The sequence below is a fragment of the Hippopotamus amphibius genome, chromosome 8, assembly GCF_030028045.1.
Source record: "Hippopotamus amphibius kiboko isolate mHipAmp2 chromosome 8, mHipAmp2.hap2, whole genome shotgun sequence".
Taxonomy (NCBI): domain Eukaryota; kingdom Metazoa; phylum Chordata; class Mammalia; order Artiodactyla; family Hippopotamidae; genus Hippopotamus; species Hippopotamus amphibius.
This window is the reverse complement of record NC_080193.1, coordinates 53,771,678-53,789,874: the sequence shown is the minus strand read 5'-3', so window position 1 is coordinate 53,789,874 and position 18,197 is coordinate 53,771,678. Positions and strand designations below refer to the sequence as shown.

Here is an 18,197-nt window from a genome sequence, read left to right as displayed (position 1 = left end):
GTCACCTTCATGCAACGTCAACACTAGTCACTAGCCGAGGATGGAACTGGTGCTCTCTGCCCCTGAAGACAATACAGATCACATCTCATTATTTGCTGGGAGGGAAGGAGACTGGGGGGATCTAGTCACGTTCACACAGGCCCTGTGGCTAGTGTTTGCTGGTCTTAGGCTCACATTTTTTCTGCTGCTGCTATGTGGAGAACCCAACTCTCTCTGCTCCTTGAGGTAGCTGTGGATGTGCTGACTTGACTCTTTCCAAGCCACGCTGGCACTGTGGGCTCCACTGAGACCTGTAGGTTTCCACACTATTCACAGGCCACAGATCCCTCCCTGGTGGGATCAAGGAAACAATTTCTAAGTTTCGAGGAGAGTTCAGATCCCTACTTTGTTGTCAGCTCAGATGACAAGCTAAATCATTTTTTTTTTCTGGCTGTGCAGCATGCAGGATTTTAGTTCCCTGACCAGGGATCAGACCCGTACTCCCTGCAGTGGAAGCACAGAGCCCTAAGCACTGGACGGCCAGGGAATTCCCAAGCTAATTCTCATCAATTACTGCTGGCAAACACACTTTGTATTCCAGATTCACAACATAAACCAATATATCCATGTCCTTTGTGGACCAAGGGCTTAAAAATCTGTAAGGCATATCCTCAGATGTGTGGAGCCCTATACCAAAGTCACAGACAAAATTCCAGCATTATCTCCACCCCCATAGCAATCTTTTGATTCATGACTTGGGCTAGCCGATAACCCCATATTAGGGAAGGTATTCACCACACAGGACCCTAGCCTATCACCTAACAACACCTGTCACCTTTGGCGCACTGACCAATTGATTAGCGCCATTTTCTTAGCAGGAATTTTCCTTGTCTTGGGGTTATAAAAGTTGGCTGTGAGCCCACCAGATGGTCGACTCTCCCTGGTCTGCCAGGAAGTCGTTCTGCTGTCTTTACAGCGTCCCTTCTCTCTAATAAACTCTATCTTCCTTACATTCTGCCTTGTGTCTGGAAATTCTTTTGCAACCCGCGCACTCAGACCATGACAAGTTTTCTAATACATAAGGTAGCAGAAATGCCCAGAAAGTCATTAAATGCCCTTTGTCATTCCCAAGGGGCTGCTAATACTGGCATAGGTAAGAGTAACTCATTTTATTGGTAAAAGTACTATCTGTCCCTAAATACGGTCAGCGCTCTGGGAACACCCACAGCCAGGACTGTGGGACATTTGCAACTGTCCTTAGGAAGGTTTAAAGTCTGGGCCAAGTCGTATCTTCATTGTCTCTGTGTGTGCTTCCTCCTCCCACCATTTTTCTAGAAATCACATCCTATGAATATCTTCTAGGGAATGCATGAATATTTTTGTAATGTGAGTGGGGGTGGCAATTTCGATAGTATTCCCATGCGATTGTCAGGGGATAGGGATGGAGTGGTGGTGGTGGTGAGGTTAAGAGCTGACTTCACAACAGCCTTAGCTCTGCTTTCCTGTGGGCAGTCTTCAACTCCTACAGGGTAAATCATGAGTCTAGAGCAAAACTTTAGGTGTAATGTACAGCATGGTGATTACAGTCATTCACACTGTGTGGTATATTTGAAAGTTGCTAAGAGAATAGATCTTAAAAGTTCTCATCACAAGAAAAAAAATTTATAACTGTGAAGCGATGAATGTTAACTAGACTTACTGTGGTCAATGTTTTGCAATGTATATGTATGAATATCAATCATTACATCTGATTGCAGATGTATCAAAACATTTTATCAGTTGTCCATCTGAAACGAGTATGTCAACTGTACCTCAATTTAAAAAAAAAAACAAAAAAAACCCTCATCTTAGGTTTACCGGGATTTCTACTGCAGAAGTTAAAGAAAATATTCAGAGAATTGAAATAAACCATAGGATTGTAGTTTTGTCTCCATCCCCATGAGTAAATATGATCACATAATAATTCTTGTTGCAATGTTGGCCCTAATTACGTACCTTCTTCATCTTTGACTCTTTACAGCCAAAAATTAAAAAAATTCAAGGCCTTGGAAGTGAGTGATTTTCACAGTCCTCACTCTTAACTTCTTTCTCTGTGTATAGCTTCTTAATCTGACATGGTTTAAAGGCAGCTCCCTCTTCTGCTCCCAGGAGCACAATATTCATAATCAGAAGGCACCAGCTCCTGGGGAGGCCTGGGATTCCCTGGAACTAAGCAGGGCATTGCAAATGCTCTAGAGCAGAAGTCCCCAACCTTTGCAGCACCAGGGACCGATTTTGTGGAAGACAGGGGCAGCGGGGGAGCAGTTGTGGGGGCCCAGATTGTTCAGGCAGTAATGCAAGCGATGGGGAGCGGCAGAGTCGAAGCTCTGCCTGCTCCCTCACTGGACCGCAGCTCACCTCCTGCTGTGCGGCCTGGGGGTTGGGGACCCCTGCTCTAGAGGAAGCAGACATCTGTGCCAGAGCCTGGTAACACCTACTGCTCTTGAGTTACAAAGTAAACCCCTAGCCAGGCTCCATGGCAAGTTGCAGATGGCAGACCACCCCCCTTCCTGCCCCCACTTTGGGTTTCCCAGACATCTGACTTTGCTGGGAAAGCTTTCTATAAAGCATTTGAGCTAAACTGGACAATTGGGTGCTCAAAATATCAGCTAAAGACACAAATTCTTTAGCTTAACATAATGTTTCTATTTTCAGTTGTCTGACTATAACTTGGTTCATACTCAAAACTGTCTACAATTGACTGGTATTAACTCATGAGAGAACAAAATGACATGAGTCAAACCCATGAGAAACACTCCCACACAGAAAGTGATGCTTTGTAGAATATTTGTAAAATGAAGGGGTTTACTGTCTTTCAACTTCCTTAAGTCTGAAATTGAAATCTTCAACACAGGTTAAGTCTTCAATACCGACTCTCATTTAAAAAGGTGATTTTAATTTACAAAAGACAAAGTGGGATTATATTTGTAAACATTTATTTTCTTGAACTGAAAAAGGCTTGCATCAGCACACATTGTACAGCCTTGCAAACTGAAAAAAAGGTTCCTTGTTCATAAGTGCAATGAATCTTTGATGTCCAGTGATTCGCTGCAAACAATGAAAAAACTTTTTAAACCACTTAAGAAGTTTCCAGCACTCATCAAATGCATTTCCTCCGGTGACAAAAAAATCCACAAGGAAGGGAATGCAAATAAGTGGCATTTAGTTATTGGAGGGACACTTAAAAAAAAAAAAAGTGGAAGTATTTTCCTGCCTAGAATGACTCCGATTCCCCCTTAGAACCTAACTGGTTTGATTAAGAGGCATTAAGAACATAATTTACTTTACACTTAATGTTCATATGACCTAAGTGAGTAAGGAAAAGACCCTATGAGGGAGTTCTATATGTTCTGTAAATTGGTCCTGTGTTTAGAGATACAGGGGAAGAGTAATCTTCTATTTGTGGGCTCTCCTTAGTCACCCTCCGGTCCCCCAAAAAGACAGTATGTGGATGTGACTTGGTTATTCCACTCCTGCATTCTTTTTCCCCCAAATCCTATGTTGGGTCACACTGTGCTGGCTGCAAAAAAGAAATACAGGTTGCAACTGGTTGTAATCATTTTGAAGAATAATTTGCTGTACAATAGAACTTTGGATCTGATACAAGAATTCAGAAATATAAAACAAAATAACTATAAAAGTTAGGAGGCATTTGGACAGCATTTCCTCAGAAAAAGCTGCTAACTCTGTATCATTCCGAGGTGGATTCCTACAGTCATTTGGGGTGAAATGTGTATTCCACCCCTTTGCTGGATCGCTGGCCTGTCTTCAGAAGTTGGAACACCACGACCACACATCCTAGGACTCTCTATCATGTTAACAGAAGCTCCAAATACCAAGCGAGATAAAGATGGGCGAGGACCGGGGAATCACAGAGGCCAGGGGCCTGAGGTGGCTGTTACTGAGAACTCGCCCTTTCCAAAATGTGAAAGTCATAGTGCTTCTTGCTGGTTCTCAGCTTAAACTTGTTAACCGAGTTAATTTGTTTCTTCAATGCATTCTGCGCAGCGGAGATGGAGGGGAATGTGGCTAAGACCGTGTACGTGGAGGCCAAGTCACTGGGTTTAGAGCGTTCGGGGTTGACAGTGCTGTCCCCGCTGCCACAGCAGAGTGGGTGACGTCGCAGCTGGGGCTGGGACTGGGGGTCCCGGAGCCACCGGATCTTGGCGCCAATTTTAAAGAGTTCCCCAAAAAGCTTCTCAGCTTCCATGCGAGTTATTCCATCTGGTAGTTCAGTAATTTCCAAGACCTTCCCAACTACTAGAATGGAAAAGGTGTATAATTAATAATCCCTGTTACCAAAAGATTGGCAAAAAGAGCTGCAGACCCAAATAGGCCATAGGAAATGAACAAAATTTTCTGAAACCATTCAAATCCACAAAGCTACACTTGTTATGGCCATCTTCTAAATATTTCCTACCTACCCCTCAAACAAGGGCTGCAGAGCTACCCATGCTGTCAGCCACACTGACAGCCTCACATATAAAACACAGCCTGGGCATTGGCTTCTCCAAATTAGGTGTGTGCTCCTGGCACACAGTTTCCTGAACATCGAATTCCCATTGTACAATTGTATAGTATCTTTAAAATAGAACTTCTCTAACGACCCCACAGCTACTGAATAGAAAGTTAAGGTACAGAGTTGAAAGTACTCAGCCATAAAATAAAAACAAAAATAAATAAGTGGGACCTAATGAAACTTCAAAGCTTCTGCACAGCAAAGGAAACTATAAGCAAGATGAAAAGACAACCCTCAGCATGGGAGAAAATATTTCCAAACGAATCAACAGACAAAGGATTCATCTCCAAAATATATAAACAGTTCATGCAGCTCAATATCAAATAAACAAACAACCCAATCAAAAAATGGGCAGAAGACCTAAATAGGCATTTCTCCAAAGAAGACATATGGATGGCCAAGAGGCACATGAAAAGCTGCTCAACATCACTAATTATTAGAGAAATGTAAATCAAAACAAGGTATCACCTCACACCGATCAGAATGGGCATCATCAGAAAATCTACAAACAGTAAATGCTGGAGAGGGTGTGGAGAAAAGGGAACGCTCTTGCTCTGTTGGTGGGAATGTAAATTGATACTGCCACTATGGAGAACAGTATGGAGGCTCCTTGCAAAGCTAAAAATAGAACTACCATATGACCCAGCAATCTTGCTGCTGGGCATATACCCAGAGAACACCATAATTCAAAAAGATACATGCACTCCAGTGTTCACTGCAGCACTATTTACAATACCCAGGACATGGAAGCAACCTAAACGTCCATCAACAGAGGAATGGATAAAGAAGATGTGGTACATATATACAATGGAATATTACTCAGCTGTAAAAAGCAATGAAATTGGGACATTTGTAGAGACATGGATGGACCTAGAGACTGTCATACAGAGTGAAGTGAGTCAGAAAGAGAAAAACAAATATTGTATATTAACACATATATGCAGACTATAGAAAAGTAGTACAAATCAACCGGTTTGCAAGGCAGAAATAGAGACACAGATGTAGAGAACAAACATATGGACACCAAGTGGGGAAAGTAGGGAGGGTTGGGGTGGGGAATGAACTGGGAGATTGGGATACCAAATTGTATACTCTGAATATATGCAGTTTATTGTTTGTTTAAAAAAAAAAAAAAAAAAAAAGAAAGTACTCCGCCATAGAAAGGCGATGTATTGGGTTGGCCAAAAAGTTCATTCGGTTAATGAATATCTTGTTCAACAAAGTTCTTGGAGAAAATGAACAATGTGTCTTTTATTTTTACTTAAAACCAAATGCACATTTTGGCCAAGCCATGATTTGTTGGTTCAGACTATCGCCTAAAGGGTGTAAGGACTACTTTCTTTCTCAAAGAAAACAGAAGCAATGTGTTTCATTCTACCTGTTCCTCTCTCACATCTCTTTTGAATCCCTTTGGTCCCTTCACCCCTGCTAAACCCACCTGTACCTCAGTACTCTCAAACCTGAAATGAGACAGAATTAAAAGCACATATTCAAGAACCCTACATTATAGATGGCATCATTTTCTAAGACTTTGGGTGCAGGACTCTAGAAGAGGAAAGCCCATTTCTGTGGTGTGGCAGTTTTACAGACTGCCAGGCCAACAGTTTGCAGAACCACATCTAGATGCCTCTCGGGGACACACCTGCTTCTCCGGCACCAAGGTCGGTGGAAGCAGCTTTTTTAGCTTGTTTCCTTCCTCGGTTTCCATGCCTGTTGCCAGGTTGACCCTGAAAATCCACAAACATGAGAAATAAGGTTAATGATGCTGCAAAACATGACTGCAGTGTTTGACCACTTAACACCTAACCAGTCTGGGTTTTTACTTCAGCAGGAAAAAAACCCAGTTCCAGGCCTTCTGAACTCTGCCTTGGTGGCAGTGGCACTTTGGTCCTTCTCTATGATGGGTCACTTGCTGATAGTCTTTCACAAGTTAGGGTGCCCAACGCTCCCACCCCCCCACCCACATCTGGGCTGCATTCGGGAACTGCTGTTCTGGCCAAGCAGCCCACCATCTTCTCCCTCGCTCTGTCTCGGTGGGGCCAGGGCAACACCGATACATCCACTGGCCCAGGGACACAGCTCTCCTTTGTGCAGCGCCAACTGACGGGTCAGGGCACCCCACGTTCTCAGCAAAAGAGGCACGACGCCCTGCTAACAAAGCCCGGGTAGTCAGACAGCCGCTCTCACACCTGCTGCGCTGGAATGTGTCCGTGCAGAACAGCAGGAGGGTTGTACTGCAGGGGCTGGCCAAGTAACGGGTATCTGGCATCTCCTGAAAGTTGATAAAAAACCATTTTTACATGTTCCTCCTCTAGGGTATAAAGAACTTCGTACAGTTTTCTCAATTGCCTCAGGATGTGGCAGGGAAACATGTTTGGTAAAATAAAAAAGCATAGGTATTGACATATTTTTTAGAAGAGCTGGGATAAACTTCTGAAAGGACTAAGGACTAATAACAACGGTTATGAAGGTTAAGTGGTAGGAGTTGGGTAGACAGGTTAGCATGGAGAGAAACTTCTCTGTAAACCTTAACATTCTGTATGAAATCCACCAAAATAATTATAATAACTCATTCTACCCACTGGAGATGCCAAAATCCACATTTTCACTGATGATTAAAAATTAACAGAACTTACATTTCTGTGGGACAGAAAAAACCTCAGGAAAACATGAAGCGCTCTATCTCCCCAAATTCATTATTAATTACTATAAATATATGCATATATACATTTACATATCCCCATACAAACATTTTTATAGTCTTAAACAATGGGTATAGTTACATTCAAGGTCTTGGGTCTGCTCTTAGCTCTCTTTAAACAGAAGTATGTATTTGTAATTTAAACTTGCTTAGAAAGAGTGGCACTGTCTTTAGCATTATTCATGAGCAAGCATGCCCTTCCTAAATCAACAAGTGTGGGGTAGTCAGGATGAAGATACTGCCAACTATTTTCTTTCACATGAGTGCCTGGAGTCAGCCCATGGAAAGGGCTGCATAAACGCTACTGCAAAAGCCTTGTCCTGGAGAATAATGTTTTTATTTGTTATATTTTCATTTTCGTTTAACGGTAGGTCCCCAAATGTAGCGCATGCAGTGTCTGGAGGAGGGTTATGGGTAGGTGCTAGGAGAGCACCTTCAGGAAATCACACAGTGCTTCTCCTGATAAGCTTCCTAACAGAGAGAAGCAAGGAGTGAACCTCCCGCCACTCTGTGGGGCTCTTTTCTGATGAACGCTGCTGGGGTGCTCGGGCAGCTCCCTGGCAGAAAACATCCACGACGTACTTGCTCTTTCCCAAACACTAGTTGAAGGGCAGATATGACATGGAGGTTTAGCACTGAGATCAGAGATGCAATTTTAAGCATGAAGATGTATAAAAAACAGTTGCAAGAAGTCAGAGTTAAGTTCAGCCCTATGGAGCTGTATTCTTTGCAAATACAAAGATGAGACCGTAGTCAGCAATAACCAGAGACCCTTCCTTGTAGGCCGTGCTATGAGCTCCTCCTGGGGCATTCATACTAGACCATGCATCTCAATATCACTACACTGCTACATACTGTTTCAATCCACACTCTGTTTCAATTTATTTTTTTATAACGTTTTATTTTCCTAGCTTATTATAGTAATTGGCTTCTAGGAGATTTGGGAATAGAGAATTATAAAGCAGAAGTTAGAGACCACCCTGGTAATTCCATTACTCCTAACATTTTGGTGTGTATCTTTTCAGTCTTTGTTTTATTTATGTGTGCTCACATATGTATTTTATAATTCTTTTAAAAACCTGAGATATAATTAACATAAAATAAAATACACATCTTTAGTGTCGGGTTTGAGGAAATCTAACAATTGTAAAAGTTCATGTAACCATGACCCAAAAAAGAAAACGAAAATTTCCATCCCCTTAGAGGTTCCCTCAAGCTCCTTTCCAGTCAATTTCATACCCATTCACACCACTATCTGAGAGCTAACACCATAGCTTAGTTGCCTATAGTTGGATTTCATACGGTTAGAATCATGTATCATGTCTTCCTTTTGTGTCTGGTTTGCTTTTTGCTAAACACAATGATTTGGAGGTTCACCCATGTTGTTGCATGCCTGTGGTTACTTTGTTCATTTTTAATGCTGAGTAGTATTCTACTGTAAAGAATACTACAGTTTGTTTATCCAACCTCCTGATGGTGGACATTTGGGTCCCGTCCAGTTTGGGCTGTTATAAGAAAATAAGGTTGTTATAAATGTACTTGTACAAGTCTGCACAGACATGTTTTCAGTTCTCTTGGGTAAATACCTAGGACTGGAACTCCTGCACTGCAAGGTAAGTGATTAACTTTGTAAGAAACTATCAAATCTTTTCCCAAAGTGGTCTTCTCAATTTACACTCCCACAGCAACAAGTGAACATTTTAGTTGCCCTGTATAGTCACCAACATTTGGTGGTGTTAGTCTTTTTTGAATATAGCCATTCTAGTGGGGGTGAAGTGGTATGCCATTGAGATTTTAATATTCCTTTCCCTGAGCACCTTTTCAAGGGCTTATTGGACATCTGTTTATCTTCTTCTCGGAAATATCCATGTAACTTGTTCTTTAAAAATCACTCACTGTACTGTGACTACTCCCCCTTTTAATGATTCTTTAAGACATTATTTTTATTTATTTGTTTTTGGCTGTGCTATGCAGCATGTGGGATCTTAGTTCCCTGACCAGGGACTGAACCCACACCTCCTGCACTGGAAGTGCGGAGTCTTAACCACTGGACCACCAGGAAAGTCTAAGACATTATTTTTAGATTACTGCATAGGATTCCCTATATGGAGATATACACATCCATAATCTAATTAATGCTTACGAATGGACATTTAGATTGTTTTTGAAATTTTCTGGTACAGAATAAACTCTTCTGCGCATATATCATTGTGTAAAATTATCCTTAGGATAAATTCCAGGATATATAATTAATGGTTTCCAAATTATTTTATAATCATCTGCTTGAGTTTCTGTTTCTCCAACTAGACTAAGGGTCGTTGAGGATTAGGCCTTTGCCTTATTCATCTTTGTACATCTGGGGCACAGTAAGTCCTCAATGTTTGTTGAATAAACTCTTGATGTATTACTCTAATATAGAAATTTGAAATACAAAAATATTACAATGCCTATTACTACTAGAGAGGAATGGAACTAGCTTTGTGCACACTTACCTTGTCCAGAGACAAAAGGTCTAGAAAACTGGGGTATGATGGAAAGTGGTGGTCCAGAGGGACGGACAGTTTTCAAAGTGGACAGCTGAGCTGGTGCTGGTGACTGAGCTGGTGAAATAATGGGACTACTGAGTTGAGGACTGTGCTGCAATCATATTAAGAAAACAGGTCAGCATTTTAGTTAGGCTTTTTGCAAATTTCCTTTTGGATAGAAACTTTTATTCTTTCTGATTACAACTATGTACTAATTACACCATTGCAATAGGTACTTGTTATTTAAAAAATGAAAACAGTATAGAAATTTGTGATTTCCAATTCCCAAGGATAAACACTGGTAACACTGTTTCTATGCATATACATCCATATATCTGTTTTACAAAAAATGGAAATGGACTATACATCCTATTTTTGAATCTTGCTTTTGTACCTTTACAATAGTATTGTAGATATTTTTCCATCAGAGAATATACACATCTACCTCATTCTTTTTTTCACAGTAACTTTTTATTTTAAATTTTTTTTTTTTTTTAAATTTGGCTGTGCTTGTTCTTAGGCGCTATATGCAGGATCTTCATTGTGGCAGGTGGAATCTAGTTCCCTGATGAATCAAACCTGAGCTTCCTGCATTGGGAGAGGAGAGTCTTAACCACTGGACTAGGGAAGTCCCTCAAGCTTTATTAATATATGTCCCTTGTATCCTGTAAACTTTTAGGACCTGATATTAACATAACCAGCCCGTGCTCTCTTTTGGTTATGATTTGCATGAAATATCTTTTTTCATCCTTTCACTTTCAATACATTTGTGTCTTTGGATCTGAGTCTCATGTAGATGGCATATAATTAAATCATGTGTTTTATCCATTTAGCCAATCACTGTCTTTTGATTGAAAAATTTAATACATTTACGTGTAAAGCAATTACCAATCATGAGCTATTTAATTTCATCATTTTGCTATTTGTTTTCTATATGCCTTACAGGTTTTTTGTCCCTCATTTCCTGCACTACTGTCTTCTTTTGTGTTTACTTGATTTTTTTTTGCAGTAAAATGTTTAAATTCCTTTCTAATTTCCTTTTTTTTATTGGAATATAATTGCTTTACACTCTTGTACCAGTTTTTGAGGTACACGAAAGTTAATCAGCTGTATTTATACACATATCCCCATATTCCCTCCCTCCCTCGACTCCCCCTGATCCTCCTCGTCCCGGCCCTCTAAGGCATCATCCATCATCGAGCTGATCTCCCTTTGTTATACAGCAACTTCCCACTGGTTATCTATTTTACAGTTGGTGGTATATATATGTCTATGCTACTCTCTCACTTCGTCCTAGCTTCCCCTTCACTCCCCGCCGCCGCCCCCCCCCCCCCCCCCCCCCCACCTCGTGTCCTCCAGCCCATTCTCTGCATCTGCATCCTTATTCTTGTCACTGGGTTCATCAGTACCTTTTTTTTTTTTTTTTTTTAGATTCTGTATATATGAGTTAGTATACAATATTTGTTTTTCTCTTTCTGGCTTACTTCACTCTGTATGACAGACTCTAGGTCTACCCACCTCATTACATATAGCTCCATCTCATTCCTTTTTATAGCTGAGTAATATTCCATTGTATATATATGCCACATCTTCTTTATCCATTCATTTGTTGATGGGCATTTAGGTTGCTTCCATGTCCTGGCTATTGCAAATAGTGCTGCAATAAACATTATGGTACATGTTTCTATTGGGATTATGGTTTTCTCTGGGTATATGCCCAGTAGTGGGATTACTGGATCATATGGTAGTTCCATCTTTAGTTTTGTAAGGAACCTCCAAACTGTTTTCCGTAGTGGCTGTACCAACATACATTCCCACCAACAGTGCAAGAGAGTTCCCTTTTCTCCACACCCTCTCCAACATTTGTTGTTTCCAGATTTTGTGATGATGGCCATTCTGACTGGTGTGAGGTGATACCTCATTGTGGCTTTGACTTGCAGTTCTCTGATGATTAGTGATGTTGAGCATCTTTTCATGTGTTTGTTGGCCATGTGTATGTCTTCTTTGGAGAAATGTCTATTTAGGTCTTCCGCCTGTTTGTGGATTGGGTTATTTGCTTTTTTGGTATTAAGCTGCATGAGCTGCTTGTATATTTTGGAGATTAATCCTTTGTCCGTTGCTTCGTTGGCAAGTATTTTCTCCCATTCTGAGGGTTGCCTTCTTGTTTATGGTTTCTTTTGCTGTGCGAAAGCTTTTAAGTTTCATTAGGTCCCATTTGTTTATTCTTGATTTTATTTCCATGATTCTAGGAGGTGGATCAAAAAGGATCTTGCTTTGATGGATGTCATAGAGTGTTCTGCCTATGTTTTCCTCTAGGAGTTTTATAGTGTCTGGCCTTACATGTAGGTCTTTAATTTTGAGTTTATTTTTGTGTATGGTGTTAGGAAGTGTTCTAATGTCATTTTTTTACATGTTGGTGTCCAATTTTCCCAGCACCACTCATTGAAGAGGCTGTCTTTTTTCCATTGTATATTCTTGCCTCCTTTGTCAAAGATAAGGTGCCCATATGTGCTCGGGCTTACCTCTGAGTTCTTTATTCTGTTCCATTGATCTTCCTTTCGATTTCTGTGCCAGTACCATACTGTCTTGATCACTATGGCCTTGTAGTATAGCCTGAAGTCAGGAAGCCTGATTCCACCAGCTCCGTCTTTCCTTCTCAAGACTGCTTTGGCTATTCAGGGTCTTTTGTGTTTCCATACGCATAGAAAAATTTCTTGTTCTAGTTCTGTGAAAAATGCCATTGGTAATTTGATAGGGATTGCGCTGAATCTGTAAATTGCTTTGGGTAGTACAGTCATTTTTCACAATGTTGATTCTTCCAATCCAAGGACATGGTATGTCCCTCCATCTGTTTGTGTTGTCTTTGATTTCTTTCATCAGTGTCTTACAGTTTTCTGCATACAGGTCTTTTGCCTCCTTAGGCAGGTTTATTCCTAGGTATTTTATTCTTTTTGTTGCAATAGTAAATGGGAGAGTTTCCTTAATTTCTCTCTCTGCTCTTTCGTTGTTAGTGTATAGGAATGCAAGAGATTTCTGCGCATCAGTTTTGTATCCTGCTACTTTACTAAATTCATCAATTAGTGCTAGCAGTTTTCTGGTAGAGTCTTTAGGGTTTTCTATGCATAATAGCATGTCATCTGCAAAGAGTGACAATTTTACTTCTTTTCCAATCTGGATTCCTTTTATTTCATTTTCGTCTCTGATTGCTGTGGCTAAAACGTCCAAAACTATGTTGAATAATAATGGTGAGAGTGGACACCCTTGTCTTGTTCCTATTCTTAGAGGGAATTCTTTCAGTTTTTCACCATTTAGGACAATGTTGGCTTTTGGTTTCTCATATATGGCTTTCTCATTTCCTTTTGTATATATTCCTTAGTTTTTTTCCTTTGTAGTTACCTTGGAGATTATACCTAACATCCTAAAGTTATAATGCTCAAATTTGAATTTATACCAGCTTAACTTCAATAACATATGAAAACTGTGCTCCTCTGTCCTTGCCCTTTTTGGTTGGTGATGTCACAAAATTACATCTTTATACACTGTGTGCCCTGAAACATAAACTTATAATTCTTTTCAGTGCACTAGCCTCTAAAATTATGTAGAAAACAAAATGGGCAGTTAGAAATCAAAGTTATAATAACACCATCTTTCGAATAATAATTGTTTAAAAAAATATTAATCTCTTAAATCATGTAGAAAGCAAAAAGTGGAGTTACAAAACACTGGTAAAATATTACTAGCTTTTATAATTGCCCATGTACTTAACTGAGAGCCTCTTTCACCATACAGCTTCATGTTAGTGTCTAGTATACTTCCATTTCACTCTGTAGAACTCCTTTGAGAACTTCTGGAAGGACAGTTCTCATATTTTATTTATTTAGGAATTCTTAATTTCTCCCTCATTTCTGAAGGACAGTTTTGTTAGATATAGGATTCTTCGTTGACAGTTTTTTTTCTTTTAGCACTTTGAATGTCTTGGCCTGTTGCCTCCAGTCTCCAAAGTTTCTGATGAGAGATCTGCTGATAATCTTTCTGAAGATCCCGTGTTTCTCTCTTGCTGCTTTTAATATTCTGCCTGTCTTTGTCTTTCTAAAAATTGATTATATGTCTCAGTGTGGGTCTCTGAGTTCACCTTACTTGTGGAGTTTGTTGAGCTGCTTGATGTTTATATTTGCGTCTTTTATTAAATTTGAGAAGTTTTCAGTCATTATTTCTTCAAATATTCTCTCTGCCCCTTTCTCTCTTTTCCTTCTGAAATACCCACAATGTGTATGTTGGTCTACTTGATGGTGTTCCACAGGTTCCTTAGCCTCTGTTCACCTTTCTTCATTCTTTTTTTGCATGTTCCTCAGACTCGAATCATTTACACTGTCCTATCTTCAAGTTCTCTAATTCTTTCTTTTGCCTACTCAAATCTACCAATGAATTCCTTTAGTGAATTTTTTTCATTTTCATCACAGTATTTTCAGTTCTAGACTTTTTCCTAAATGGCACATAAATTTATTTAATAAGTTACCCACTACTGAATATCAAGACTATTTTCAGTTTTCCAGTGTTACAACAGTGAAGAAAGAAACATCCCTGTACACATATTCTTGCATGTTTGTTCCACAATCTTTACTAGACAAAGTTCTAGAAGTGAATTTGTGAATCAAAGGCTATGCATCTGCACATTTTGAAAAATGTCACTGAACTGCACTCCAAGAAGAGTTATAGCAATCAATTTACAGTATCACCAAGAGTGCACAAGAGAATATATACCTGGATATATCTGCCAACAATGCAAATTAACAGTCTTCCTAAATTTTCCAATTTACAGATAAAAAAATATTTTAATATTTTCATCTGGCCTTTTATAGTTTGTGAGCTAGCCTATAAGTGACGTCTGCTCTTTTTATTCTGATGTGATTTTGTCATGTGCATTGAAAAATTTTTTGTTTGTCTTTAAAAAAGAAATTAAAAATCTTATAATGTTGTAAACTTTCAAGTATATAAAAGCACAGACAGATGACTATAACAAATTTCCATATATTCATCATCTAGCTTTGATTGTGATCTACCCTGCTTTTTTTCTCTCTCAACAGTTTAAAGGAAATCTCAGATTATCACAGCATTTCACTTGTAAATATTTCAGTATATAGATAATTTTTATCTAACAGAGAACTATTTAGAAAAAAACCCTTTTATCATACTAACAAAATTAACATATTTAATATCCACTTTTTGCCCCAAAATGTCTTTTGACCATTCAGTATCCAAGGAAGATCCCCATGTATTGCATCTGACTCTATAACTCTTGAGTCTCTTATCTATAACAGATTCATTCCTCATTTAAAAATGCCATTTATTTGTTAAAGAAATATACCAATCTGTCCAATAAAATAGTCCATGGTACACATAAATTGTTTTTTATTTTCTTCCTGCATTTTCTGTAAATTAATAGCTAGACTTAGAGAGGCTTGATTAGATTCAAGTTCAATTTTTTTTTTTTCCTTTCTTTTCTTTTCTTTTTTTTTTCTGGCCCTGCCACACAGCTTTCATGATCTTAGTTCCCCAACCAGGGATCAAACCCATGCCCCCTGGACTTCCTAGATGGCGCAATGGGTAAGAATCCGCCTGCCAATGCAGGGGACATGGGTTCGATCCTTGCCCCAGGAAGATACCACATGCCGTGGAGCAACTAAGCCCGTGCACCACAACTATTGAACCTGCGCTCTAGAGCCTGTGAGCCACAACTATTGAGCCCATGTGCCGCAACTACTGAAGCCCATGCACCTGGAGCCCGAGCTCTGCAACAAGAGGCCACCACAATGAGAAGCCCGCACACCACAATGAAGAGTAGCCCCCGCTTGACGCAACTAGAGAAAGCCCATGTGCAGCAACGAAGACCGAACACAGCCAAACAAAAAACAAACAAACAAACAAACAAAAACACCCATGCCCCCTGCAATGGAAGCACCAAGTCCTAACCACTGGACCGCCAGGGAATTACCATGTTCAATATTTTTGACAAGAGTATAACAGGTGATGCTCTGTACTTCCTTCTAAACCACATGAGGAAGCAAATGATGTTTGGTTGGCCCACTTTAATTGATTCTCAATTGATCAGTTGTTTCAAGTGTTGTCTGCCTAACCTACTCATTTTAAAGTTCCCCATCAATCTTTTCCTAATGTTTTTGTCATTTGCTGATGATGTTTCTTTGTTCGTTACTTTAATAGGATCCCAAAATAGTGATTTTTAAATTCTATTACTGCTTTTAAATTTATTAATTGTATTTCTTCTATGATGAAGAGCATTCCCTCATCAACCTTCTGGTTACAGTAAAATATAATTCATATGGGAAAGGCAGGCTAACAGCTTAATTAATTTTCTTTACCAAATTTCAGATCTAATTTATTTTCTGATATTTTAAATTAGAAAATTTTAATTATGCAAATGTTGGGAAATAATATTTAAATATTGAAATAAATTGTCTGGATATAGAGAATGTTTAAACTTCTTTACTAATCTGTTTGAGAAGATTTCAAATTCAGTGTCAAGCCTTATAGGCTGGTCAATCTTATGTGACTAAATGTTGAAAGTGTTAAAATTATAATAAACAAAAGAAGCATCTTACCTGAACAATATTGTCTACACTGCTAAATTCCACACACTTCTGTCCTCTCTGGTGATCACAGTAGTATTTACTCTGTTTCCACTGTGGGGGTGAGTGGGCATGAGGCTGCGGATTGTTTGGGACACTGAGCTGCATCATCACCATTCCTCCACCAGGTGGTGGAGGTGGCACAGCTGAAAATGATAATTAGGACACTGCAATTAGCATACTTTAGCAAATAGCTGGTGCCTTTAAATACCAAGATAATGGCAATAATTTTACATCCCTGAACAAAATTTTACTGTTATTCATGCAAGCCAGATTTAAGCTCTAATGCTTCATACTGCAAGCGTTGTGTGTTTAAGAAGACACAACAGACCTGTAAATATTTCACTTCTCCAAAATGGGAGAATCCAATTATCTACAACAAGACCTAATATATAGAGTAGCACAACTGGGATATGATCTATAAAAGTGCTTAATTTTTTAAATAAATTCATTTTCAAACAAGCATTATTCTAAATACATCAAGGAAAACTTTGGAAAAATTAGTATCATACAGAAATTTTGATATACAGTAAAAAGCAACCTTTGGAGTGAATCAATTTCATGCCGTGGGAAAATGTTTGGGATATGGGAATCAGAAAGCACAATTTCAGTGCCCTGAAATGTCCTGTAACTCTGTGGAAATTATTTACCCTCTTTCATTGTATTTTCTCATCTGAAAAAGGCTAGAAAGACCTCCTTGGCTGCCTTTAAAGAGCTGTAATGATCACATGCATGTACAAACACTGCTAGCTGTACAGTACAAGTAGACTATACTATTTACCTTCTTATCTGATTTATTCCTGTCGTGGTACCGGTACTGCAGCACTACGAGTATTAGGAATGTAACTCTGCCATTCACCACTTCAGTGTAAAGTAAGGTGCCCTGTGGCCCACCTCCAGGGCCACTGTTTGCACTGCAGTGATTCTAATGCTAGTTTCCAACTCCCCAGAAATAGCACCAACCGGACCTGGCTAGGCCCACCACAGAAGGAAGATCTCAAGGTTCTCCTTGGCCACAGCAGCCCATACTGATGCAGCCGCTACTAGTCTCATAGTTGAGAATCATTTACTGTTTCTCTGTTTCTTCGAGATCCCATATGTCAACAGATCATTACAATAAAATATTGTGTTATGATAAAGGATTGTTTAAGACACTATGGAAGCAGAGAAAATGAAATAACAAACTCTGTTTTAAGGACTGAGGAAGGCTTTGCAGAAGAGGTGATTTCTGAGTCAGACTTTAAGGATAAGCAGGATTTTGGCAAACTGGATGGTGGACAGAAGATCAGGTAAAAAAAAGTATCTTTGGCATGAAAAAAGCATCGTATACTGTAGAAACAGAGTTCCGTATGACTTGAGCATATATGTATAAATAGGAGGCTTAATGGCTAGGGGGTGTAGATGGAGAATCTATGCAAATTTTTAACACAGAGGAATGATATGAAGAGACATCTGTGTTGGGACAATAATTCTTGAACTGTGTATGTATGTGTGCATGTGTTGGGAAAGAGGAAAGCTGGGCATGGGAGCAACATGAAATAAGCAAAACACGTAAGAGATTACTGTGAATAAGACATGAAAAGCAGTGAGGAAGAAAAGAAGGTACCAGATTTGAGGAAATGGTGTGAATGGCCTGAGTGTGAAAGGAGAGAACAGAGAGAGTTATTCTGACATTTGTATTGGTCCCTAGATAGGAAGTGAGGAAAGGGATGAAGGAAGAGGGAGAAATATTAAATCTAAAGTGCTTTCGATACATTCCCGTGTAGGAATGTCCAGCAGACAGTTGGCTA

At 39.5% G+C, this 18,197-nt stretch overlaps 1 protein-coding gene across 12 annotated transcripts in view; it reads right to left on the bottom strand.

Moving 5' to 3' along the window:
- Nucleotides 1-2,943: 2,943 nt before the first annotated feature.
- Nucleotides 2,944-18,197, bottom strand: part of R3HDM1 (R3H domain containing 1) — a 178,428-nt gene continuing 163,174 nt past the window's right edge. For 11 of the 12 annotated variants that reach the window (XM_057745227.1, XM_057745228.1, XM_057745230.1 and 8 more), the window contains 5 exons: nucleotides 16,381-16,553; nucleotides 9,731-9,875; nucleotides 6,727-6,809; nucleotides 6,180-6,264; nucleotides 2,944-4,278 (listed from right to left, as the gene is read on the bottom strand). In XM_057745227.1, coding sequence (XP_057601210.1) covers nucleotides 3,917-4,278; nucleotides 6,180-6,264; nucleotides 6,727-6,809; nucleotides 9,731-9,875; nucleotides 16,381-16,553 — 848 coding nt within the window. In that variant the 3' untranslated portion in view covers nucleotides 2,944-3,916. The remainder of the gene's footprint in view (nucleotides 4,279-6,179; nucleotides 6,265-6,726; nucleotides 6,810-9,730; nucleotides 9,876-16,380; nucleotides 16,554-18,197) is intronic. The other variant, XM_057745229.1, reaches the window with a different exon arrangement.